This window comes from Silurus aristotelis, assembly GCF_946808225.1.
Source record: "Silurus aristotelis genome assembly, chromosome: 18".
NCBI classification, from domain to species: domain Eukaryota; kingdom Metazoa; phylum Chordata; class Actinopteri; order Siluriformes; family Siluridae; genus Silurus; species Silurus aristotelis.
This window is the reverse complement of record NC_139591.1, coordinates 12546894-12572058: the sequence shown is the minus strand read 5'-3', so window position 1 is coordinate 12572058 and position 25165 is coordinate 12546894. Positions and strand designations below refer to the sequence as shown.

Genomic DNA, 25165 nt, shown 5'->3' with positions numbered 1-25165 from the left:
GCTTTGTTTAAAGTAGCACCACATCTTTGTTAATGTGGTACTAGCAAATCAAATATCCCGAAAGTTTACTAAACTAGTTAAATTCATTAGATGTGTGTAGGCTGAGGAGGAACAGTGTTGCAATGGATCTGTATAACATATTCTCTGGTACAAGTTTTCAGTATTGCCCACTTCATTCAGAAGTTTGCAGGACTTCAAAGTTGTGATTCAACTGTGATTCAAGCATTTCTCTCTTTCTCTCTCTCTCTCGTGCTGTCTCTCTCTTTCTCATGCTCTTTCTTTACTTTCTCACTTTCTTTTTCTCTCTAGATTATCTTGATAATGGTAATAACAAGATGGCGATACAGCAGGCTGACAAGCTGCTAAAGAAGCACAGGGATCTTCACTGTGCCAAAGTGAGTAACATCTATCAAAGATAAGTATCACAGACATCCAGTGTGCATAAAAAAGCTCTTTTACTTTCCTCTGTGCATAAAGTAATGCAGATACAGGTCAAGAGCTTCAGCTAATGTTCACACCAGAATAAGATAAATGTGATCCTTTGACTGTGGTGTGGTGGTTGGTTGATTTTCACACACAACAGTCTGTAGTGTGTATACGGAATGGTACAAAATTTGAAGCTGGAACTCCTTGTCAGTGGGAGAGATCAGAGGAAAATCACCAGACTAGTTTGAGCTTATAGGAAATCTATACAACTGTGGTCATGATAATACTTATTAGATAATACTTATTAGCTTATAAGCAACATATTTTAACTCCTAACTCTTCAGCTTTGGTGAGTGTGCGTTAACAAGGTGTTTCCAACCCACAGAACTTTCTTTCAAAAGATCACACATGGCCTGTATCTGAACTGTGTTGCACTGATGCCACATGTTTGGCTGATTTTAGATAACTGCATGAATGTACTGGTGTTTCTAATCAATTCAGTTTTATTTGTATAGCGCTTTTAACAATGGGCATGGTCCCAAAACATCGGAAAGAAACTGCTTTAGAGATTTTGAGTTGAGTTAAAACAGTGATCTGTGAAAAGCTAAATAGCAATTTTTATTAAACATTTTTTTGCAAATTTCCAAGTGTCTTGCACTGAGGAAAGGCTTTGGTCTAGCCACTCTGCCATAAAGCCCAGATTAGTGTTGCATTAATTGTTGATCTTCTGCAAGTTTTTTTTTTTTTCTTTTTCAAAATTGACACTGAATGTCTGGAGCTTGATCAGGGACAATCAAGGTCTTGGTTACTTCTCTTTCCCTGACTCTGCTCCCCTGACTGCTCAGTTTAACCAGGCAGCCAGCTCTAGCAATAGTCCTGTTTTTTGCTAACTTCTACTGTTGTTAAACTTATGAAAGCCACTTTGCTAAGAGGAACTTTTAGTGCAGAGCAGTTTGAAAGTATGCTGATAGCTGGCTTAACTCTTAGCTTCAACCCTCCATGGGTGATAGCTGTCGAATGATTGGAAGAGCTGGGAGATTCTTGATTGTGTGTAAGTGAATTTCTTGACAGTAATGTGACTGATGATAAATGTAGTGTCTGCGTGTATTTTGAATAATGTTAAAAGCAAAATGTATTTCTTTATTAATGTATTTCTATTGATGCTGTAGGTTCTAAAGGCTATTGGTCTGCAGCGCACAGGGAAGCAGGATGAAGCCTTCACTTTGGCTCAAGAGGTTGCCAATCTAGAGCCCACTGATGACAACTCACTCCAGGCTCTCACTATTCTCTACAGAGAGATGCATCGGCGTGAGTAGCCTACAGCAAATTTCAGGATTAGTCAATGCTAGTGCTCTGTGATGGGAACAAAATCATGTCTTGTTCTGTTCTCTACTACAGTATTTATAGTGGATATGTTTAAAAAGCAAATAACAGCTCTCTTTCTAACATTCAGTATCTCACTATCGGTATCTCACTCACTATTTTTTGCAAATCTAGCATGAAAAAGTCAATCAATCATCAATGTGGAAAGGTTTAAACAGGTGTTACAGCAACATATGTTTCCATCCAGAAAGCGTATTTTAAAATGTTTTTTAAATTTAAACCTTGCAACAATGCTAAACTACATACTGCATCTTTTACATCATAGCTTTATATAAGAAGAATCTGGGTGCTGGACATTTGGCACATCATGAAACCAGACAAGAAAGACCCGGGACAATGAGACAGCTAGAATCCTATATCAGTCCCACATGGGACAACATTCCTCACCCAAAACTCTAGCAACTTGTCTCCTCAGTTCTCAGATGTATACAGACAGTTGTTCAAAGAGGTGGGAATGCTGTGCAGTGATAAACATCTCCCTCTCCAAACCTTTTTGAGATGTGCTGCAGTAGTCGAATTCAAAATTACCGTGTGTTTTTCCAGTTGTACAGTTCCTAAATTAAACATTTAATGTTTATTTTCTTTTGTGAATCAAAAATAGGTTTATGAGATTCGCATAGCATTGCATTCTGTATTTTATACACCTGGCACCTGTTAGTGGGTTGGATATCGTAGTCAGCAAGTGAACATTTTGTCCTCAAAGTTGATGTTAGAAGAGAAAAAAACGGGCCAATGTAAGGATTTGACACGGGCCAAATTGTGATGGCTAGACGACTGGGTCAAAGCATCTCCAAAGCTCCAAGCTCTTGTTTCTATCAAAAATAGTCCAATAAAGGTACAGTGGTGAACCGGCGACATGGCCATGGGGGGGGGCAAAGGCTCATTTTTGCACGTGGGGAGCGAAGGCTGGCCCGTGTGGGTCCGATCCAACAGATGAGCTCTTGTAGCTCAAATTGCTGAAAAAGTTAATGCTGGTAATGCTTGACGTGTCTGTTCCCTTTTTGCTGCCAAAATAGTCCTCACAATATTAGGCAGGTGGTCATAATATTATGCCTAATCAGTGTAGCCTCAGAAATCACCAGGTTTTGGTTAGAATGGACAAAAAGATGGCATTAGCATACATAAATCGGCAAGGAGGTGTGTAATCAAGCCTGCTGCACAGGTTAGCAAAGAGCTTAACTCTATAAAACCGCATTAACTTGCTGTCAATGCATGCAATCCACAGTCCAGGTCTTATGGCCAGCAGGGAAGACTTGCTGTCTAGCGGGACCTCCTAAAGGGGGAATTGAGTATACACCATGGATGGAACTCCTGGTGTGGCAGATATTCGGGCAGGCAGCTGTAGATCTCGTGGCATTATGGGAAACGCTCATTGTCCTTTGTTCTTTTGCACAGTTGAGTATGGATGTGCTAGAGTGACTCAATTTGCTGCTGTATCCTTTCTACCCCCCTGGGCCTATTCAGGCCAATGCTACAAAGAGTTTGGGAGAGGTGCCACAGGATGTTTTTGATATCCCCATATTGGCTGGAGAGACTATGGGTCATGGAGTTGCTCCAACTGTACTCTACTACCACCCTTGACGGATACGAGGGCACAGAGATCTCTTCTCGCAAGCTCGGGGGCAATATTTCACATCTATCAGAATCAAGTTCTTTGGAACTGGCTTGTGAGAGGCTGAATGTGCCCTCAAAGCCCTGTTTGCCCTATAGAGAACATTTTAAAAGTTAATTCTCTTCAAAAAGACTTTGTTTTGTTGCCTGCTCTATCTACTAGTCATTTACAAGCTATATCAGCGCACCCTTCATGGATGCCTTTTGCCCTGGGAGGTGACAGGGTATCACTTAAAACAAACCTGGCCTTTTGCGATTCTTCTGGTTCAAGCTGAACGTGACTCTATAGGCTAAGGACAAGCGGCTGCACTGCTTATGCCCAGATTGCTCTTTGCAAACAACAGCTTTTTATTTCCTGGGCAAGCGATTGTATCCTGTTACACCAGTGTAAATCTGCAGCCTCAGGAGGTTTACAAGCCCACCCCTGCAGGAACATGGCTGCATCGTGGGCACTATTTTTTTAGGGTTTATCTATCCGGAAAATGTGCTGCAGTGAGCCACACACATTTGTGAGATTTTATAGACTCAAGACTGAGCCCATGGTATAACTGATGCTTCCACAATCAGTCATGCCTGAGGCCAACTTATAGTTAGACAGCTCACTTTGTTTTTAGAGAACCGAGGTTATAATAGTAACCGCTCATCTAAATCTTTTGCTGTCTGCATAAAATCTTACCTTTTTTCTTTTCTTTTCTTTTTATTTTTTTAAACAAAAAGCACTGTTTTAGTGTCACTATAAAATGCCTACTTTCTCTGTCTTACAGCGGAGTTAGTGACCAAGTTGTATGAAGCAGCAGTCCGGAAGGTTCCTACAAGTGAAGAGTACCACTCGCATCTCTTCATGGCATATGCACGTGTTGGGGAGTACAAGAAAATGCAACAGGTGCTGCTATGTTCATTTATTTTTATTTATGTAGAATATCTGTAATTTTTTTGGGCAGATTTATTTTTTTCTTTTTCAATCCATGTATTTGAGTTGATCTCATCTCTATAATCTTTCTCACTCACCTGGCTTTGCTTCTCTGTGTCTTTTTTAAAACAGGCTGGAATGGCTCTTTATAAGATTGTTCCCAAAAACCCATATTACTTCTGGTCGGTTATGAGTCTAGTGATGCAGGTATGTGCATTAATAGCATAGATATCTCATGATATGTATGGAGGATGGAGAATTTCATATGCTCTAACGTTGTGTTTCAGGCTATTTCGGCCCAGGACAAGAAGCTCTCCCACACAATGTTTCTGCCTCTTGCTGAGCGCATGGTAGAGAAGATGGTGAAAGAGGAGAAGATTGAAGCTGAGGCAGAGGTAAGAGCTTTCTTTTCTATCTGGGCTTGTGCTTATCTTTATTTTTATGTTGAGGTTTAATGCGAGTTGGGTAACATCTCTTTTAGGTGCAGTTGTACTTTATGATCTTGGAGCGCCTTGGGAAGTACGATGAGGCGCTCAATGTGGTGCGAGGGCAGCTTGGAGGTGAGGATGGATCCATAAAATATGGGTAACTGCTGTTATAATTTAATCATCAGATTAAGACTGAACTGATTGAGTTATATGTTTGTGTCTTTCACTCAGAGAAGCTCACCAGTGAGCTGCAGAGCCGGGAAAACAAGTGCATGCTCTTGTACCTCCAGCTTAAGCATTGGCCTGAGTGCAATGCCCTGTCATGCAAACTGCTTCTCAAAAAGTAAGCCAAATTCTCTGAACAAGTCTGTTATACAGTTGCTTTCTTTTAAATGAATAAATTGATCACTGTAAAAATGACATCAAAGTTTATTTTCCTCACAGTCATCTATTACATGTATAGCAACTCTTTTACCTAGCCAACTTAAGGAAAAAACAGCTTATATTTTGAGAAGTTACAATTGCAGAGTAGCTTACCTAACACTGTATTACAGATCACTGGTTGGCTCTGGACCAGGAATTAAGAAGCAGCCAGGTTGTGCTATTCAAATGCTCATTAGCGAATGTGACCACCTTTATAAATGTGCAGGTTTTGCTTATTTGTCTTATTCACAAGTGAGAAACATTCGAGAAAGGTAACAGTCTTCCCAGGAGTGGACATCACAGTATATTCACCCAGACTTTACAGGCCCTAGTTTGATGTGAAAGTTCATGACAGTGCATTTAGAATAAGACTGAACAAGTATGGCTTTTTTGGAAGGGTGTGCAAGGACCTTTTCTCTCTAAAAAGAACACTGGAGCATGGTTTAGGTTTGCATCTGACAAACCACAAAGAACCTGGGCACCATGTCATTGAGCTGATCACGATACTTTTTATAAGTATTCTATTGTAAAATATGATGCTGTCTGTCAGTCATCCAAAGCGTGGCTGCTTTTGGGTCATGCAGCAGGACAATGATTCCAAGCACACCAACAAAATTATAAAAAAAAAAAAATGGTTGAAAAGGAACAGATTCAAAGTGTGGCAGCAGCCCAGCCTGACTGAAAATCGTTGAGAGATCAGTGACTGTACGACTGCCTGTAATCCTCAATGAGATAAAGCAATGTTATAAAGAGGAGTGAACCAAAATTCCTCCAAAATGAATGAACAAACATTCATACAGAAAATTATTACTTCAGTTTATTGCTGCTAAGTTGGCTTTAAAAACAACTAAATAACAAGGTGTATTTATGGTTTTATTTGCCTTTTTTGTGAAATAAAGAATGACATGGTGTAATGTCATGCTGTTCATCTGAGGTCATATTTTCTGGATTTCAAGACTCTCTTAGGACCACATATGTCCTGATATATTAAACCATAGAATTCATAGATGATTTACTTTCTTTTTACATGACTGTAGGCTAGACTAAAATTTGCTAAGTGAACTAGGTGTACATGGAAATTGGCTTTTCAGAGTTTATATTGTGTGTCATTACTAGAGTTTAGATTGAATGCTCTAAAAAAATAATTAGGAAGTAAGCTGATAAATCATTGTGGAAGTACATGTTTGTGTAACTCTAGGATTTGTTGCACTGTGTCCTGCTGACTCACACACACACACACACACACACACACACACACCCTTAAGTGCATTTAAATCACCAGAAAGGGTGTGGGCTATACTTTAGATCCACTGCACCATGGGAAATTGGGTACTGAGGTTAAATAAATTAATTGAAGCAGATTGGAATCATGCCAGAAGATGACATCATGTTGACTAATCTTTTTTTTTTTTTTTCCAGCCCTGATGACTGGCAGTTCTACTTGTCATACTTTGACTCTTTATTCTACCTTATTGACCAGAACTGGACGCCTCCAGAGGAAGGGGAGCAGTGAGTACCAAATATATTGCACTTGAGTATGTAGAGTTGTAGTATGTAGGCTGGTTCACTAGATTTGTATCTGATTGTACTTATAGTAGAGTATTTGGTTATGGGGGCAGTGCATGTGTTGCCTATACAGCCTATAAACAGGCATATACATTTGAGTAATATACCAATATATAGAATCAAAAATGTTCTTTACTGACCTATTTAAGACCAACCACGCTGTCATTAGCACAGAATCTGCTCAATGATGCCTTAATGCTTTAGTGTCCTCTTTGATATTCTTTATGGTTCTTTTTCGGTAGTTGTATAGAGGGTGAAGTGCACTCTTCCGTGGCCCAAGCCATCAGTTTTGTGGAGGAACGGCTGGCAGCAGAGGACGTAAAGGAGTCCCGGCCACTCAGGGGCCCTTACCTTGCTCGTCTAGAGCTCATACAACGTCTCCGTCGGAGAAGCTGCTCAGAGGAAAAGCAGCTTGGTAAATTAACCTTGTGGCACATTATTTTTGTTTTATAACTCCGATATTGTTAATAAGCCAGCAATAATCTCGAAAAACATGTTGGCACTCTTGCAGCATATTTGTAGGTCTTTGGCTTTTATTTGCATAACTTTTTTGTCTGTCATGTAGCTGTAACTTATTTTTTTAAGGGAATATAATGAAATGTTTAGCACAGATTTATGATCTGGTGAGAATCAAAAACCTAAATTGCATAATATAGTTCATTCTTTGGAGGAGGACTTCCTATTAAATGTGTTAAATTAAGTTTCTCACTGTTGACGCACGTATCTTCAGTGTGCGCAATTCAGAGAAAATAGTCAACCTAAATAGTGTAAATGTTAAGCAGAAAATAAAGGGGCACAGTCTCAAATTTTTTACCCTCAAACTTACCGTTGTGCTGCTGTAAATAAGTGAGACATTTGAATTGGGTGCTGACATGCTGATGAGATGCTTAAACAGAAAACCTTTATTTATATATACACCTGAGCTTATAATACTTTATGGTCTATTATAAACAAATATATAATTAAAAAGTTGTACATGTTTTGTTTGATGTATGGCTTATAATTAAATGTGTGAAGCATGCTGAGATGTTTTAGTGAATGTTTAATCTTGCTACAGTAATTGAATTATTTGTAGAAATAATTCTCAATTTTTTCATGCGATGCTTTTAACAGGTGAGCCATTAGAGTTGATGTTTCAGTACTTTGTAAAGTTTGGAGACAAGCCATGTTGCATCACGGATCTAAAGGTTTTTCTGGACCTTATCATACAGGACCAACGTGTCCAGGTAATTCCAGGTTATGAGGTGCAATTTGACCCTTTAAGTTGCCTTGTTTATCATACATGATGCCCTTTTGCTTTGCTATCAGAGATGACATACAGGTGTAAAATGCAGTTAAAGGCTCACAAAGCTGGCTCAGAGCAGTTAATGAGCCCCCCAGTGGGTTGTATTTTAATTGTTCTATGTATGGCTCAGTTCATTAACAGGCTGACTGAGGCGGTGCCTCTTGTGGCTGCCGGTGAGGCTGACACGGCCCTACCGGGAGACACCCGCTCACTGCAGAGGCACCTGTGTGTAACACAACTCAGCCGCTCTCTAGGCCTGCAGCACGCGCTCAGTCCCGATGGCAAATTGGCCCTCATCCATGAGCTCAAGCATCACTACCGACATGGCTTACAATTTGGTAAGCTCTTGCTTAAAAGTGAATTGTTCGTCCCAAACTTGGGTTAGGTTCAGACAAAGTTCATGAGCTTTCTTGATTTTCATATCTTGTTTAAGTTGTAATCTCTAAATGCTATGGATGATTATTGTTCCTTTAGTTTATCAAACTCTCAAGATCCATCATTGGCAGACCTGCATTCCTCACTATTACGGCTCTATACGTTTCCATTTAGTTCCATGAGTAACACAAAACATTGATCTAATTATAAAACTAACTATACTGAAATGATATAGAATTTAATCGTCATATACTTTCTGTAGTGTTGTTTATAATCTTTAGTGCTGATCTTGATAAGTCCAGTGATTGTTCAAAAAGATCTCAGGGACTAAACACCACCAGAATATCTGGCATTTTTGCTCTTTTTACAAAGTGTGAGTAGGAATAAAGCAAACAGCCAGACTGTCTGGGGGGTTTCTGAGGACTGGTTTGAGAACAATAGTGTCATAGGTAAAAATAAGTGTCCTATTCTGTTTGTCTTATTGGATGCAAACTTCATTCTAAAATTAACCTGTAAATCACCATGTTTAAGTGGCTTGCTCGCTTTCTTTCTCTCTCTCGCTCTCTCTCTCTCTCTCTCTCCCCCCCATTCACAGGGAAGTCCTGTTTAAAAACAGAGCTGCAGTTCTCAGACATGTACTGCCTCATGACTGCTCACATCTATTTAGACCTGTGGATAGAGACTGGTAAGCTTAATTTTTCAACTGCCCTTTAACAGTTTCCAATGAGTCATAGATCATACGCAGAATCCACCAAACACTGTATAATCCCAAGAATATATAATTTAAGAAGTTTAATTTTTAAAGAATTAATTTAAAAAGGACTTAACTCTTTAATCTGTTGGCCTTCACCACTGCTTTGGGACTCTGAAAATGACCTACCTAAACTTAAATGTTAACAGTTCTTGTCAAAAGTGGGCTACATACACAATTTAAATATCTTTGGAAAGAAGACACTTTGGGATTTACTGTGCATCATTCAATTTATAATGCTAAAAACGATGTTATAGATAATGAAGTGCCTTTTAATATACATTCCCTGCATTGAACATTTTATTTCATATATAAATACATGAAATCAGTCTTGGAACAATCCAGAAAAGTACTGGGTTGAAAGCCACATGTCTCATGAGTTTATAGTTAAAATCTTATGAACATGCCTGGTCTTTTTCTCCCTCCCCCTGTTTGAGACCCACCTCCTAGACTTAGGTGGCCATTCATACTCTATTCAAACAGTCTGCATTCAAATTAATGGCTGGCCGTTCAGGTTATTGTTATACATGTCTGGCAATTGATATTGATTTGGCATTCATATCGATGGCCTGGTATCCAGTCAGACAAGATATTGTTTTACAGTTATGGCCACTCTTACAGTCTGCATTCATATTGATATCCAACCATACAAATGGACAAGAGTGCCCAACAATATACACACACACTCTTAAAACATTTCTCTTATAAAAACAAATGGACAATAAAACGTAGAACATTGTATATAACTGTAAAAGGAAATATTTTAACTCAGAGAGGCAAAATAGACTATGATTTTCCATCCTCGTGCAGATCAACCGGTCCTTGTCATCATTCCGCTCAAGAACATTTTCCTCATTGCTGCTTTGTGCATCTACATCTCAAATAAAACAACTTTTTTTTTGACTGTCCATTTTTTTTTTTTTTTCTTTTTGCAAACAAAGCCCAGTTAGCACTAACTGGAAACAGCTGTTTGTGCAGAACCGAGAGCTGCTTTCCACGTCCTGCCAGGTGTGTGACAGTGCACGTTATGTGCTCTTTGACCACTAAGAGCTTCTAATAAAAACTTGCCCACATGTGGAATAAAAACCTCTCATATATTGTAGGGCTGGGCGATAAATCGATTTTATCGATTAACTCGAATGTGTAGTTCACATCGATCTGTTTTAATAAAAATCGGGTTTCTCTTTAATGTCCGCCGACGCTCCCCTCTGGGCTTCCATAGTTTCGAACGAACTCGGCCCTCTCCGTTTGCCATAGAGATACACAAACAACATGGCAGCGAGCAGAGAAGAGCTTGTTTCCAAGAAAGGCACAGTGTCATCTGTAATTTGGAATTGGTTCGGTTTTACCGCGTCAGACGCAGCACAAACAACACCCCGCTGCAAAGTGTGTTTGAAGGCTGTTGCAAGCAAAGGTAGCAGTACCACCAATTTACTGCAGCACCTCAAACGGAGGCATGCTGTCGAGTGAGAGAGATGTAGGGCCCTACGAAATGAACAAGACAGCGGCAGCACAAGACTGCGGTTAAGCAGCCGCATCTTGAAAATACACAGTTAAGCAGCCGCACTTTGTTTAGTGTTGCGTGTCTAATCGTACACTGGTGGGAGCGGTCAAAATACATGTTAAGGCGCTTCAGAACGGCGTTTCCCTTAAGAAACAGAAAAATCAGAGCATTTGAATCACCATATTCAAACACTCATAAAAACAGTCCCTGTCTATTATATTCTTATTTAAAATTTCAAGTCATGTTACTGTGGCGTTTTGGAGAAAAGTAAAGGCAAAATCACTCAATCGATCGATTTAAAACGCAAATCTGATTTTTTTGTTTTAGGCCATATCGCCCAGCCCTAATATATTGTTAGAATCCTGCACTCATTGGCTACATTGTCCATCAATCATGTTGTTAATGCTACTGGCTGTAAATGTTTTTTTTTCTTTTGGGTGGTTTCCATTGTTTTGTAACACTATATTCACCACCAAGATGTTTTTTATACGAAAGTTATTCAGAAAAATAAACAAACAATACACCCCAGAAGTACTACAATGTTAACAAAAGAATAACCATCTAAATTACAACACTATTGTTTCGTTGGACCAAAAATGCTTGTTGTTCAGTGGATCCTTATCTTTGAAATAGCCTGGCATTTCGAGAAGTGGATGCGTTTGTGACTCGTTATTAGTCATAGTGTAAGTACTGCATTTTTTTATGCATGTTGGTGTGTACTGCTTACACAAATTCAGCAAATACATTCGTTATATGGTTTCCATTAAAACAGTAATCAAAAATTTAGACCTTCATGTCTTATGAGTTTATATTTCTTATTTTATTAAGATCTCTTGAAAAATTATATGCCCCCCATTATAAGGAAATTAAAACATTGTTTCCCAGTCTAGTGTCATTAATGGAGAAGATGGATTTTGATAAACGCTTATGTATGGTCAATTTGTTTGCCACACTTTCAGGGTTGTGGAAATTTTGTGACACACTTTGCATGGTTAATATCTATATGATGAGTTGTAGCTTGCAAGAAAGTTGGTTATATGTTCATGTGGTCAAAAAGAAAAGTGGAAAAATAAGCCCTGGTTGTTTTCAGTTTGCATTTAAATGTGGGTGAAGAACCTTTGGGACTAAAGGTGGACCTGAGCAATAAAAAATGTCTTGTGTTAACTGGATTAATGTGGACTAGGCATTAGAGAAGGGAGATGACAATTCGGTATAACTGGACCTCCTGGACAGCTCTTCAGAATGCTTGTTGCTTTGTGAATTAAAATATTAAATTACATTTGATGGATTTTATTCTGAATTATTATTATTTTTTTATTATTTATTTATTTATTTTAAGTATTGCGATTTGTTTCTGCTGTCTTATGTGATTTTTCTGTGTGTTACAGGTGATGAGAACATGCTGTGGCAGAGTTTAGGTATGCTGGAAGAAGGTCTGTCACACAGCCCCTCTAACGCACAGTTCAAGCTGTTGCTTCTGCTCCTCTACTGCCATCTTGGAGCATTTGAGCCCGTAGTGGACCTTTACTCCAGTCTGGATGCCAAACACATTCAGCATGACACCATAGGGTGAGACCACTTATACAGTGTGGAATTCTGTTGAAATCAATTTAGCATCTCATGTTTTTCACTCCATTTTTCCTTTTTTCTTTTTATAGATACTTACTGACTCGCTATGCAGAGTCATTGGGCCAATTTGCTGCTGCTTCTCAGTCCTGTAACTTTTCCCTCAGGTTTTTCCATTCAAACCAGAAAGATGTAAGTTGTTTGTTCTGATAAGAAGATTATGAGCATTACAAGCTGTTGTCATTTTTCTGGTTTCTAACGAACTTTGTCTTATTGCAGACCTCAGAATACATTATTCAGGCATATAAGTATGGTGCATTTGAGAAGATCCCAGAGTTCATTGCATTTAGGAATAGACTGAACAACTCGTTGCACTTTGCCCAGGTGCGCACAGAGAGGATGTTGTTGGACCTCTTTCTAGAAGCAGACATGTGAGTCTAGTTTGTCAGTAGAAACAAATCCTCAGGTGTTTGCTCCACATGCTGTTTCACTTATCTTTTGAGTAAAATAAGTCAATGAAATGGTCAGCAGGTACTTTAAAATGTTTGTGAGACTATGAAAAGGAAATTAACATTTCTTGTAAAAGACCCATTGATCTCAAATCTATATACAGCAACCTGGTTACTTATATCAATAAGTAACTAATATGGAAGCAAATATGATGTTACTGTTGTCTGGCATTAAAATCTACAAAGCAGTATTTTCAATACTCTTAATAATATTGACCCTTCACTTTAAGATTACAAAACTGATGTAGGATTATTAAAAAAAGCATTATAACTACAGGAAATGTCTCTTTATTTGATCTGTGCATAGACAGATCAGTGATTATATATATATTAATCTGTGCCTTTTTTTGTATATTCTATTCAGATCGTCCACTTTAGAGGAAAGCTTGAAGTCCATGTCTCTGTGTCCTGAAGAAGACGACATTCCATGGGACAACATAAGGGACAATCGAGATCTTACTGTCTTTGTGTGCTGGAACCCCAAAGACCGGTACAGTATAGCGATCTGCTGATGCTCACACGCACCGAATACTCATGCACACAAATCACCTTCCTGTAATTCTTTCTTGATTTAATGCTTATAGAATGGTTTCTAGTCCCACATGTTATGATTCACATGAATGAAAGAGTTAGTAACTGTGACTGTATCTGACCTTAAGAGAGCTGAAAGAGGAGGACAAGCAGCGCTCCCTAGAAGAGGAACTGCTGTGGTTGAAGATCCGCTCTCTGACTCTGAGGCTTGTAGGCTGCATCTCTTCAATGTGCCATCCTCATTCACTGCACAACTCTGAGAAAACAGCCGAGAATGGTGTGTGTGCCAAACCTTCAACCCTGCAGCCGTTGCTTTCACTGCTCGAGAATGCTCTTAGTCAGGCGGCTCAGTTTACTGACAAACACTCGGAGGTAAGCAGCACTGTGGCAGATGAGCGCATACACACGCGCACGCACACACGGACACACCCAAGGAATGAATATAGTTTTGTTACTGTTTTACAATGTTAATTTTCCAGTCAAGTAACTAGCAAAAAGTTACCAGTGTTATATTTTTATGAAACTGTTCCAGAATTTGTAAAAACAGTTTTATTTTTCCAGATTGGTGAACATCTGCTCATCATTACTCTGCCACTCTAACATGCACTTCATACCAGATCAATTAATTTAAATTCATTTTTACTTGTATAGCGCATTTAACAATGGACATTATCTCAGAGCAGCTTTAGACGAGAAAGAGGTTATAAAGAATGTGTTGAACAGATCATGTTACTGAACTGTTGCTAATTAACCAAAATAGTTGCAAAATGTTCCTTCAGCTGCTTCTATTTAGTAATGCTTACAGTATCTTAAAAGTGAGTACACCCCTCACAATTCTGCAACCATTTTATGACTCCGGACTACAGTTTGCAGTTGATCACCATCACGGCACATCTGAACATTGTTTAGCTGTAATAAATGGACATTCGGTGCCACCCAGATGAGGATGGGTTCCCTCTTGAGTCTGCTTTCTCTAAAGGTTTCTTCCTTATGCCATCTCAGGGAGTTTTTCCTAGCCACAGTCGCCATCGACTCGCTCATTAGGGATAAACTTACACATAAAGTACAAACCTATTCATGTTTTATTACCACATTATCTGTTTAAAGCTGCTTCTAGACAATGTCCATTGTTAAGTGCTATACAAATAAAAATGAATTGAATTAAATTTTTGTATTTGTCCTCAAGGGACAATACAATAGAAACAAAACTTGGATATACTTAAGTCAATGTGCAGCTTGTATAACAGTACAGATTTACTTATTCAACATATAGCCATTATTGTTGAAATAACTGTCAACAAAAGTGAACGTCAAAACTGTGTCAAAAGTGTCTATTTTGTGTGAGCATCATTATATACCACTGCCTTAATCCCCTGGGCATGAAATTCACCAAAGCTGCACAGGTTGTTGCTGGGATCCTCTTCCACTACTCTATAATAATATCACAGAGCTGTTGGATGTTAGATGCATGGTGCTTCTCGCCTTCCGTTTGATGATGCCCCACAGGTGCTCAATAGGGATCAGGTCTGGAGACATAATTGGCTACTCAATCACCATCACCTTCAGCTTCCTCAGCAAAGCAGTTGTCATTTCGGTGGTGTGTTTGTGGTTATGTTGGAAAACTTCTGTTTGGCCCAGTTTCTGAAGGGAGGTGTCATGTTCTGCTTCAGGTTGTCACAGTTTTTTATTGGAATCCATGTTTCCCTAAATGAACTGCAGCTCCCCAGGGACCAGCAGCACTCATGCAGCCCCAGACCATGATACTACCACCACCATGCTTGATTGCACTGAGAAGCAGACCTTTCTCTTCTGCAACTTCTAAGGCAAAGCTGGCAGCACTCAATAATCTGCACAACACAAGGAATCAACTTCTTTAATTGACCCTTGCGAGGTCTGTTTTGAGTGGGACCCGTTTAAGAGCCCATCTCTGTATGACTCTGGCCACTGTACTGTAAAGCTGCACATTGAACACTCTAAAATATATCCAAGTTTTCCCTTCTATAGTCTTGTCAATTGAGAAGAAATACTAATGGTTGCTGAAATGTGAGGGATGTATGCATTTTTTATAAATTTTCTAGCTTTCTTCACTGTCCCTTTTTTATGCCACATTGCCTGCTGTCAAATAAATAATTGTCCCACACCAAAATGCATTTTTTTAAAGATTTTTTTTTTTTTTTATCTTTTCACTAAAACAAATGGGATATATCTGTTTCTGCAGTGTATTGGCATGCTTTATTGTTCGCTTTAGCATGTATGACAAACTAGAACGGTGTTGTATTGCAGCCTTGTCTTACTTTTGATGCTTTCTTTTAAAATCTTGCACAAGCAACATGTACAAAATTTACCAACATTTCACACAACTTGTATAGAATCAACAGTAGATTATTTTCTATTTCAAGTACTATCCTAGTTTCTGTCACTGCCAGAAATCCGATACAGTCGATCACAACACATGCTCAGTTCTGACGAGACAAACAAGAGCTTGTGTAGCTTTTACTAATAATAAAATTGTTCTTCTGGAATCTTTATTTCTTTAGATAAATGACTAGACTTATAGAAAATGTTAAGTTTATGATTGTGTAATTATGTACGTGTGAAACTTTTTGGTTTTTTTGACAACTTTTGAAATGTGTTTTTATTGCATTTACAGATGCAGTACCCTTTGATCGGTCCTCCCGGCACTCGGATGGCACAGGCTCTGGCCAGTGGGAGTTGCAAGTGCCAGTTTTCTGTCCTGCAGCTTCCCCTTCATCTACAGGAGCTTGAGGCCTCCGGTTTGGGTATGATCACATGATGCTAACACTCTGAACAACATAAAAGTGGTTGGTTGGGGCAAAACTTGGCTCGTGTGACACACACACAGAGGAGTGGCGTTAACTCTTGTCTTATGTCTTCATTTTTCTCTTTGTTTCAGATCATTCAGCAGAGCTTCAGGCTCAAATATTAAACCTCTTCAAATCATTAACTGTACAGCTCCAAGGTGCTTCAGATTTTTTATATATTATGTCTATGATTCTCACAAAACTTTTCTTAAAAACTTGCTTTCCTTCTCTACTAGATATGCTAAATAAATGCAAAGGCAATTTGCTAGAAGTGAAAGATAATCGATGTAAGACACAGCCTTCTCTGTTAGAAACCCTAGTCTTCTTTTTCGAGGTGAGACCTTTGATTAATAAGGACTTTACATTTTGCAAACTGTGTATTATTATATTATAACATGACCTTTTTTGTGTGTGTGTGTTTATTTTTCGGCACCAGACGATCTGCATTGTCCTTTGGGTGTCTAGTTACTGTGCTACCACACTGCGGCCGCTCAAGTCTAGCTTACAGAAGAAGAAGAAAAAGAAAAAAGATGCTAGTGCAGTAATGGTAATTGTGTTTTATAGTTTGGATAAGGGGAAATAAATGAATACAAAATCTAGCTTTTATTTATATATTTGTATTTCTGTCTATCGCCTTTTCAGCCGGTGGTGGTGTCTGGATTCCAGGAATTCACTAGCAGCCTGCAGGACATCCTTAGCCAGGCTTTAGATCATATCAAAGATCAAGAGAGCAGGATCATAGCTCTGAAGCTGGAGAGTCTTTCTCTGGAGGGTCTCACACAGACCGAGGTCACTAGTTTTGGGGATGTTAATTTAGTTTTAGAATAAAATGGCTTGGTATTTGTGCTCAAGTTTTAATTCATTAAATTTCATTTTAATTTTGTAAATAAAGTATTTTTGTATTTGTGCAGGAGGAGCATGCCTTCACCAAGACTGTGATGGATAAAGTGCAGAGCAGCTACCAGCGCTCGCTGCAGGAAGTTGGGGAGCTGCTGAGGAAACGAAGCGACACCATAAAATCCCTGAAGATTTGATTGTCACCCCACTGTCTCGCACCTCCGTGTCTCTCATCCTCCAGGACGTTTCATTCGTTTTCCCTTGTCTTTGCTCTTTTCTGACACCACCTCCCTGTTCATAGGCACGCACAAACCCCCCCGACCGCTTCAGCGACATCATCTGCAACACTCGGAGCCACCGATCAAGTGGAATTCCCCACCACATCACCCTTCACCTGTGTCCACCAAATGCTAGAGAGCTACGTAGGCAAACCAATAAGCAATCTTAGAGAAGAGCTGCTCCATAAATTATTGTACATAGTGTGAAAACTCATTCGAACTCAGAATTAAAGTGAACAGCTTTGTCCTTTTTTCCGTCGCTGTCTCATTTCTCTTTGTTGGTATCTAGCAGTCGATGCCCCTCTACCCACCGTCCCTGTCAGCTGCTTTTCCTCTTCTGGAGACCATGCCAGAGCTCGACTCCAGTTTTCAGCAGATGAGTGGCTAAGCTGCTGTTGGTGCTTCAGTTTAAGTCCTGCTTATTGAAGTAATGTATAGTGACCGTGTGTGTGTGTGTGTGTGTGTGTGTGAGAGAGAGAGAGAGAGAGAAAGAAAACATTGCATATTTGCTTCAGTCTGACCTTATGAGCAGCACAGAATGAATTTTGCTTTAAAGATTCGGTTCATTTGCAGTTTCAGGTTTATGAAACTGCATGCATTGGGGGGGGTCTCGTGTAGGAAACCGTTGTGTGTGCGCCTGTGAGTGTGTGTGTGTGCGCACAAAACACTGCAAGATGTAGCTTTCCTGCGCGCAGTGGCGCTGACTTTGGGGTTTGTCTGTTAATTCACAAAAGCAGTGATCATTCATAAATGTAAAAGGTCATAAGATCTGAATAGTTAAAAAAAAAAAAAAAAAAAAGCTTGCGCTTCACACAGGCCATCTGTTGTGTTGCGTACTAATGTCACTCATTATACAGGGGGCAAACACTTTTTTTAAGATGCATTATGTTTACTGTTTATACTGTTTTAGAAAAAAATGTAAATTGCACTGAAGTTCCCTGAAATTGTGAGGAATTTTTTTTAAATCGATGCATACCAAAAAAAGGAAAAGAAAAAGTCACTATAAACATGCAAGCAGCTGATGTTGGTTGTTCATGTGTTGATCTGTTATAAGGGGAGTGAAACAACTGTTTACATACTGGTTAGAATGAAAAGACAAACTTCTTATTTATAGCTGGGGGTAGTGTGTGCTGCAGCTTTGATCTGCTTTTGAGTTGTTTGGGTAGAGGGGGTTAACCCTTCGTTTTTTTTTTTTTTCCCCCCCATCGTTCTTTCTTTTAATAAAATGAAAGGTGATTGGAGCAACATGCTGTGTGAATGGACAGTGGGGTGTTGTTTTTTTTTTTTAGTTTTGTTTCATTTTTATTTTTTTGGGGTCTCTTAACTCTCACACTAGTGGACAACATTTCTGGACTGAAGACTTTGCTTTGGGATGCCCAGAAGTGGTTGACAATCCTTTGTCCTTTTTTTGTTTGTTTGTTTTTTTGTTAGAAAATATTAAAAAAAGGAAAATAAAACACTGGAATGTGAAAGTATGTATTTTTAAATCTTTTTGGGGGGGCGCAGAAAACGTGCCAAACTGAAATGTGAACAGTTGACTTGCCATTTAAAACACACATTGCAAATGCTTAGAATGTGATCCTTAATTACAATAAATACATCAGTGTAAGTGCAAAAGTATAATTTATATTTTATGGACATTTAGCATCATGGTATCAGCTTAAAAATGTTGTGTAAAAACATTAGACAGTGGCTGCTTGATAACTTTGGAAGTAGTTTTACTAGCACCACGTGCAGCTAGAAGTAAACTTTCCGATTACGTAGCATTTCTGGATGGTTTTTTGGTCTGTGTTTACAGCAACCAAAGACCCAGGTGTAATTATTGACCTGACTCTTTTCTTTGAGGCTCACGTGAATATTACCAGGATAGCCTTCTTTCACCTTAGAAATATTGCTAAAATGATAAATGGCATTACAGGATGCAGATAAACTAGTTCATGCTTTTGTTTCATTTAGATTAAACTACTGTAACGCTTTACTGTCTGGGTGTGCGAGTAAGTGCATAAATAAGCTTCAGTTAGTTCAGAATGCAGCAGCAAGAGTCCTCACTAGATCTAGAAAATATGACGACATCACTCCTGTTTTAATCAGTCTACACCGCACCCAAATAAATCTCGCATTGATTATAAAATACTACTACTGACGTATAAAGCACTTAACGGTCTTATGCTGCAGTATCTGAGTGAACTTCTGTACAAATATGATCACATATGATGCCTACTTGAATCAAAAGGTGCAGGCTATTTGTTGGTACCTCCAAATAAAAACGACTACAGCAGGGTGCAGAACTTTCTCTTATTTAGCCCCACAGTTATGGAACCAGTGTTCAGGATTCAGACACTCTCAGTCTCAGTGTTCGTCATGTTTTATCAGTAGATTTTTCTTAGGTGAATGAAGCAAGATCTGGAGGGAATATGGATAGTGTGTTTGGTGAACTAGGTTATTTGTATGCTATCGTCCCCTCACTTTCACACGTTCACTCAGGTTTGTTGACGGTGGTGTGGTGGGTCGTCTCTTATCCCAGAGATCCCTCATGTCTTTGTTACCTTCTGGCTCTCCCTTTTAACTATGCTGCCATAAAGAGTCTTGCCGGAGTCCCTACTGCACAGTGTCCTTAACTTTCATACAACAATAAGGACACATAATAATCCATATCCTTCTCTTTCCCGGTCACCCCTCTTTTCTCTCTCTCGCTCTCTCTCTCTCTCTGTCTCTGTCGAGATAAACATGCTCCTGTGGTTCCAGCAACCACTTTTGCTGCCCCTCTTCCCTCCTTGGATCTGCGCACTTCGTCATGGCCTGCCTCTGGATGGTGTTCTCTTTGATTGGAGGCCACTCTGTGCAGATGGGACGCCCTGTAGATCCATGAAATTCCGGAGTAAGAACAGGAGCTTTGAGGGTTTGGATTTGGACTGTGGTTGGTGTAGTCATCTGCGGTCTGCTGCACTGACTCGTGACTATGGTTTGCTTCTGATCATCATCACTGCACACCTCAACGTTGCTTATCTGTAATAAATGGACATTTGGTGCCACCCAGATGAGGATGGGTTCCCTCTTGAGTCTGGTTCAGCTCAAGGTTTCTTCCTTATGCCATCTCAGGGAGTTTTTTCTTACCACAGTCACCACCGGCTCGCTCATCAGGGACAAACTTACACTTCAACATCTTATTCATTTTTATATCACCACATTATCTGTGTAAAGCTGCTTTGAGACAATATTAATTGTTAAAAGCGATATACAAATAAAAATCAATTGAATTGAAATAGGGTTTAGATTTCAAGATTCACTGCATGGGAAAGGAAGTGTATATATGTGAGAGAGAGAGAATGCATTTGAATATGGTAGCATTATATGTTCCCTTCACTCATATATGTAGATATTTAGCAGGGGGAAACCAGTGTACATAGATATTGGCTAAGATTGGGGGTCACATAACATTCATGTTTGTCATTTTCTCCAAATGTTTTGCATCTCCTGATCCATTACAAAGCAGAACCAACTTCTCCCCATGTTTTACAGTGACATAATCACATTTACATGTAGAGATGGTCCTTAAATGTGTTAAGCAAATTCCATTTATGTTACGCAGTCTGTAGTGAGATACATGAATGTGTTTGGAATTGAATGGCAAGTAACAGAAATTGAAAATCTACACAGGTTTCAACTAACTTGTGCTTCTTAAAGGCCCCAGACTGATGAGGTGAGGTTTAAGATGATCTTTACAAAAGACCAGACACACCAGACAGGATTGAATGGCTTTGCGTTTTCTCCCGGTGCAGGAATCACAGTCTACATCTCCGGATTCTGTGTAATGGTGAGCAGCAGAAGCAGCTTGGAGTTCAGTCTTCTTTTTTTTTTTCCCCAGTTTCTCCAACTTTTCAGCCAGCATGTTGTTCCTGTGTAGAACAGGCCTCGGATTAAAGGTGTGTACATTGAGGGCAGTGTTCTATAGCAGGCCGCTGAAGATCTTTTACTCCGAATCATGGAAAGCAGATCTTCATGGAGCTCGTTTTTGGCTCAGCGGTTTGGCTGCTGCGGGTTTCAGCACCACCATCCCCTTTAGCAGACTTCATATGCTTTCCGTCTGTAACGCTGACTTTGCTTGGCTGTTAAAAAGCTTCGACTCAGATGTATCACCATTGTGCTCCGACACCGCAGGAGCTCCAACATGTGATAAATCAACCTCTGATGGTTTTGCAGGCGACTTCCAGACAGGAGTTTTATCCTCAAGGTCATCCTGGGGAAGCTTAGTAACAGTCTCACCATCACGAGATGGCCTGCGTTGTCGTTTACGTGAGCCATATGTAACGCTGGATTTTGTCGTTTTAGTAACAGCCTCAGACGTACCAACACTGCGCTCTGACATCGATGCAGGAGGTTCAACATACAATGAATCGATCATTATTGTTTTTGCAGGAGGCTGAATGACAGGAGTTTTATTCTCAAGGTCGTCCCGGGGTGGTTTACAATTTGCAGAGTTATAATAAGGACCTCCCGGGCCGTACATTTGCTGGCGAATCATCGCTATGGTTTCATAATTGTTGTCATCATTGTCACCATCACGAGAAGACTTGCACTTATGTTTACGGTGCTCTGTTCTAACACTGGACTTTGGCTGGTTAGTAACAGTCTCAGACGTACCACCACTGCGCTCTGACATCAATGCAGGATGTTCAACATTCGATTAATCGGTCCTTGTTGTTTTTGCAGGAGGCTGAACGACAGGAGTTACATCCTGGTCCTCAAGGTCGTCCAGGGGAGGTTTACGATTTGGCATTTTATAATGAGGACCTCACAGCGGAGCCACACGGAGAACGGAGGAAAACACCGAGCTGAATTAATCCAAATCCAAACTCGTGTTTCTGATCAGAATTTGCTCAGTTTGGGTGAAGCCGGAAGATTTATTTTACCTTATTATGATAATAATAATAATAATATCGATAATACTACTAATGATGATGATAACGATAATAATGAGTGTTATTTGATGAATAATGATTAATAAAAGCACTTTTTACCGCTGTATTTACCTCTTTAATCACTTTTAATAGACTTACATTTTACTCATCATTAAATCACCAAAAAAAACCAGAAAGGAAAAAAGCCCCAGTTAAAAAAACGGGTTTATTGAACACTTTCACCTGCTTTATGAACCATTTTAAACAGCAGCATTTCTTCCAGATTTAATACCATCTCATGCCATGTCGTGTTTCAGTACTTTTCGATGAGAAATAGAACGAAATCGCACAAAAAAAAAGAAACTAAAAGCAAGCCGACAGGAGGAGAAAACTGCCAAGCGCAGAGTCACGGAGTGAAGCGCAATGAACCATTTTACATGATCAACTCACTGACGGGATCAAACCTAAAGCTCCTCAAGCCCATGTAACAGAAAGAAAAGAGATTTATTTAAAATGGTGCCAAAATACTTTTTTTTTAACTGTGAAATAATTATTTTTATTAAATACATATTGTTTGTGTAAATTCATATTTATATCTATTACACCTGATAAGATGGGAATTAGTGACACCTATAGGTGATGCGAGAAAAGAAAAAAGTTGCATCAGTCATTCTCTCATCCTATCTATCTATCTATCTATCTATCTATCTATCTATCTATCTATCTATCTATCTATCTATCTATCTATCTATCTATCTATCTATCTATCTATCTATCTATCTATCCGTGCATTTGGTACCTGGGCCTTCAGTGGGGACTTACTCGACTTAATCCATCACTATCACGTCACAATTATAGAAACCATCAATACTATACAAAAACCTCCAGTGAGCCAGTGTTCTCTATGATGCAGAAGATCAAGAGTTCAAGGGTGAAGTTTAGACAAGTCATGATAGTTGGGTTTCTAGAAAATCTGATGTTACAGACAGAAGTTTAGGTATGTGATACTACACACACACACACACACACACACACACACACACACACACACACACACACACACATCATATATATTAGGTGCCACCTAGATGAAGGTGGGTTCCTTTCAAGGTTTCTTCCTCATCCCATGTCAGGCAGCTTTTCCTTCTCCACTTGTTTGTGTCCTTCTTTCCCCCTTGAACACATTTTAATTATAAATGTTAGTAAGATATTCATGACGTGGCCTTATGTATAATGTACATTTATGTAAAATTTACATTTGAGCTGTTCTACACACAAGATCACTACATTTTCAATCAAAGAGTCTAAAATATTTGCTGGAGCTGCTTCAGTTTGTGGATTTTATTTATACAACTTTATATAATTAGAATTAAAGACCTGTATTAGATAAGCTCTTGTTAATGTTTTTACAGTTTTTCTCAACTGCTTTCAGTCATTTCTCACAACAGAACTGCATTTCTCAAAACTACTCGTCCCACCGTCAGAACCTGTTGTCAGTTCTTCACATCATATCAGCAATGTCTTGTTGTTTTCATCAATTTGCAATTGCTTTTGGACAACATGCAAATGGTTCTGTACATCTGTCAGCTGCTTTTGACAATTCTTGTTGCTTTTGTCCTGCTGTGCAAAATAACTTGTCCTGGTTCTCAGCTGAAATTTCACAACCACCAAACCAATTAGTCTTTTTTTCAGGTTGGAAGTCTGTACTATCAAAATGAGTGAACATGTTCTCAGAATTGTATGTCTGTACAGATTTCTACAAATTGTGAGTACATGTTTGCTAAGAAATATGTCCAGAATTGACAAATTGCTCTCAGGTGAGTTTTCACCTTCGTTAACAAAGAGAAACATTTGCAACTCTAGACTAACCAATGATCAACCAGTTCTGTGAAATAGCTCAGAGGTGCAAATCATGAAGACTGATTTGGCAGGGTCACATATATATACAGTGCACAACACAAGTGTTCCTCTTTCTGATAATGGAAGCTGAAGGAAGAAGAAGAGGATTAAGACTGCGTGATGGAAGAGTACAGAGACACAGAAGAGGGAGGGGTATAAGATGCCAAAGATACACAGCGATTCCAGATGAAATCAGGGCCACACTGGTGGATCACGTTATCAATCATGGCCTTACAATGGAAGAGGCTGGTTGAAGGGTGAAGCCAAATGTTGGAAGAACAACTGTGTCATCAATAATTCAAACATTTCGTAGAGAGAACAGCTATGCAATGTACTGTATAGTAAAGTAATACTGTAGACTTACTGTTACATATACTGTAACACACCTTAGGTTTTCCATGCATACAGTATTCTTAGTTATATACTGTGTTAATCCTGTGATCCTTATACTTCTATAATTTACAATATATTTTCTCATGTAGGACTGCAAGACAACCTCGCAGGGGTGGCAGAGGGCCCTTTTTCACACCTCAGAAGGAGGAAGCAATTTGCAACATGGTTATGTCTAACAATGCCATAAGACTAAGGGAGATACAAAGTGCTATTGTTAAAGACAACAGTATCTTTGAAAATATACAATCTGTGAGCATTTCAACTATAGACAGGGTCTTGAAAAGACATGTAATCACCATGAAGCAGCTGTACAATGTACCCTTTAAAAGAAATGCTGACAGAGTGAAAGAGCTACGACTCCAGTTTGTACAGGTATGCTGTATACCAACTATACTGTAAGAGTAACTTCTACACATTTGATATTGGTGGAACTTCATAGATCTTTACATTTGATGTAGCTGTAAACAATGAAGACAAATACAGTATGTGGGAGAGCTTGTCGGTGGGAAAGGAGGAACACCACAACAGGTCGGGGTAAAGGCTATTCAGCCGTCTTTATTTTCTTTTACACAAAGTTTTGCTTTTCTGTACTGTGCTCACGCCGCACGTCTCTGGCACCCGTACGCACACACCTCTCACACACACACACACCCTCCTCCTTAAATGCCTCCTTTGATCACTGAAATAGAGAACACATGAGGTTAGATAGACTTCAGGTGAGGCAATTCCATACCTATCTTCTCCCGGCCCTGCCCTTCATTCACAAACCG

The 25165-nt window shown here is 39.3% G+C and overlaps 1 protein-coding gene across 1 annotated transcript in view; it reads left to right on the top strand.

Annotated features, from left to right (window-relative positions):
- naa25 (N-alpha-acetyltransferase 25, NatB auxiliary subunit) overlaps positions 1-17457 on the top strand; it is a 21335-nt gene extending 3878 nt beyond the window's left edge. Inside the window, exons 2-24 of the mRNA XM_083567754.1 lie at positions 310-395; positions 1596-1734; positions 4185-4303; positions 4463-4537; positions 4618-4725; positions 4812-4890; positions 4990-5101; positions 6601-6690; positions 6990-7162; positions 7861-7973; positions 8163-8370; positions 9003-9092; positions 12051-12231; positions 12321-12420; positions 12508-12659; positions 13102-13227; positions 13397-13640; positions 15919-16048; positions 16183-16248; positions 16327-16424; positions 16527-16637; positions 16733-16879; positions 17002-17457. Coding sequence (XP_083423880.1) covers positions 310-395; positions 1596-1734; positions 4185-4303; positions 4463-4537; positions 4618-4725; positions 4812-4890; positions 4990-5101; positions 6601-6690; positions 6990-7162; positions 7861-7973; positions 8163-8370; positions 9003-9092; positions 12051-12231; positions 12321-12420; positions 12508-12659; positions 13102-13227; positions 13397-13640; positions 15919-16048; positions 16183-16248; positions 16327-16424; positions 16527-16637; positions 16733-16879; positions 17002-17124 — 2870 coding nt within the window. The 3' untranslated portion in view covers positions 17125-17457. The remainder of the gene's footprint in view (positions 1-309; positions 396-1595; positions 1735-4184; positions 4304-4462; positions 4538-4617; positions 4726-4811; positions 4891-4989; positions 5102-6600; positions 6691-6989; positions 7163-7860; positions 7974-8162; positions 8371-9002; positions 9093-12050; positions 12232-12320; positions 12421-12507; positions 12660-13101; positions 13228-13396; positions 13641-15918; positions 16049-16182; positions 16249-16326; positions 16425-16526; positions 16638-16732; positions 16880-17001) is intronic.
- The last annotated feature ends 7708 nt before the right edge of the window (positions 17458-25165 follow it).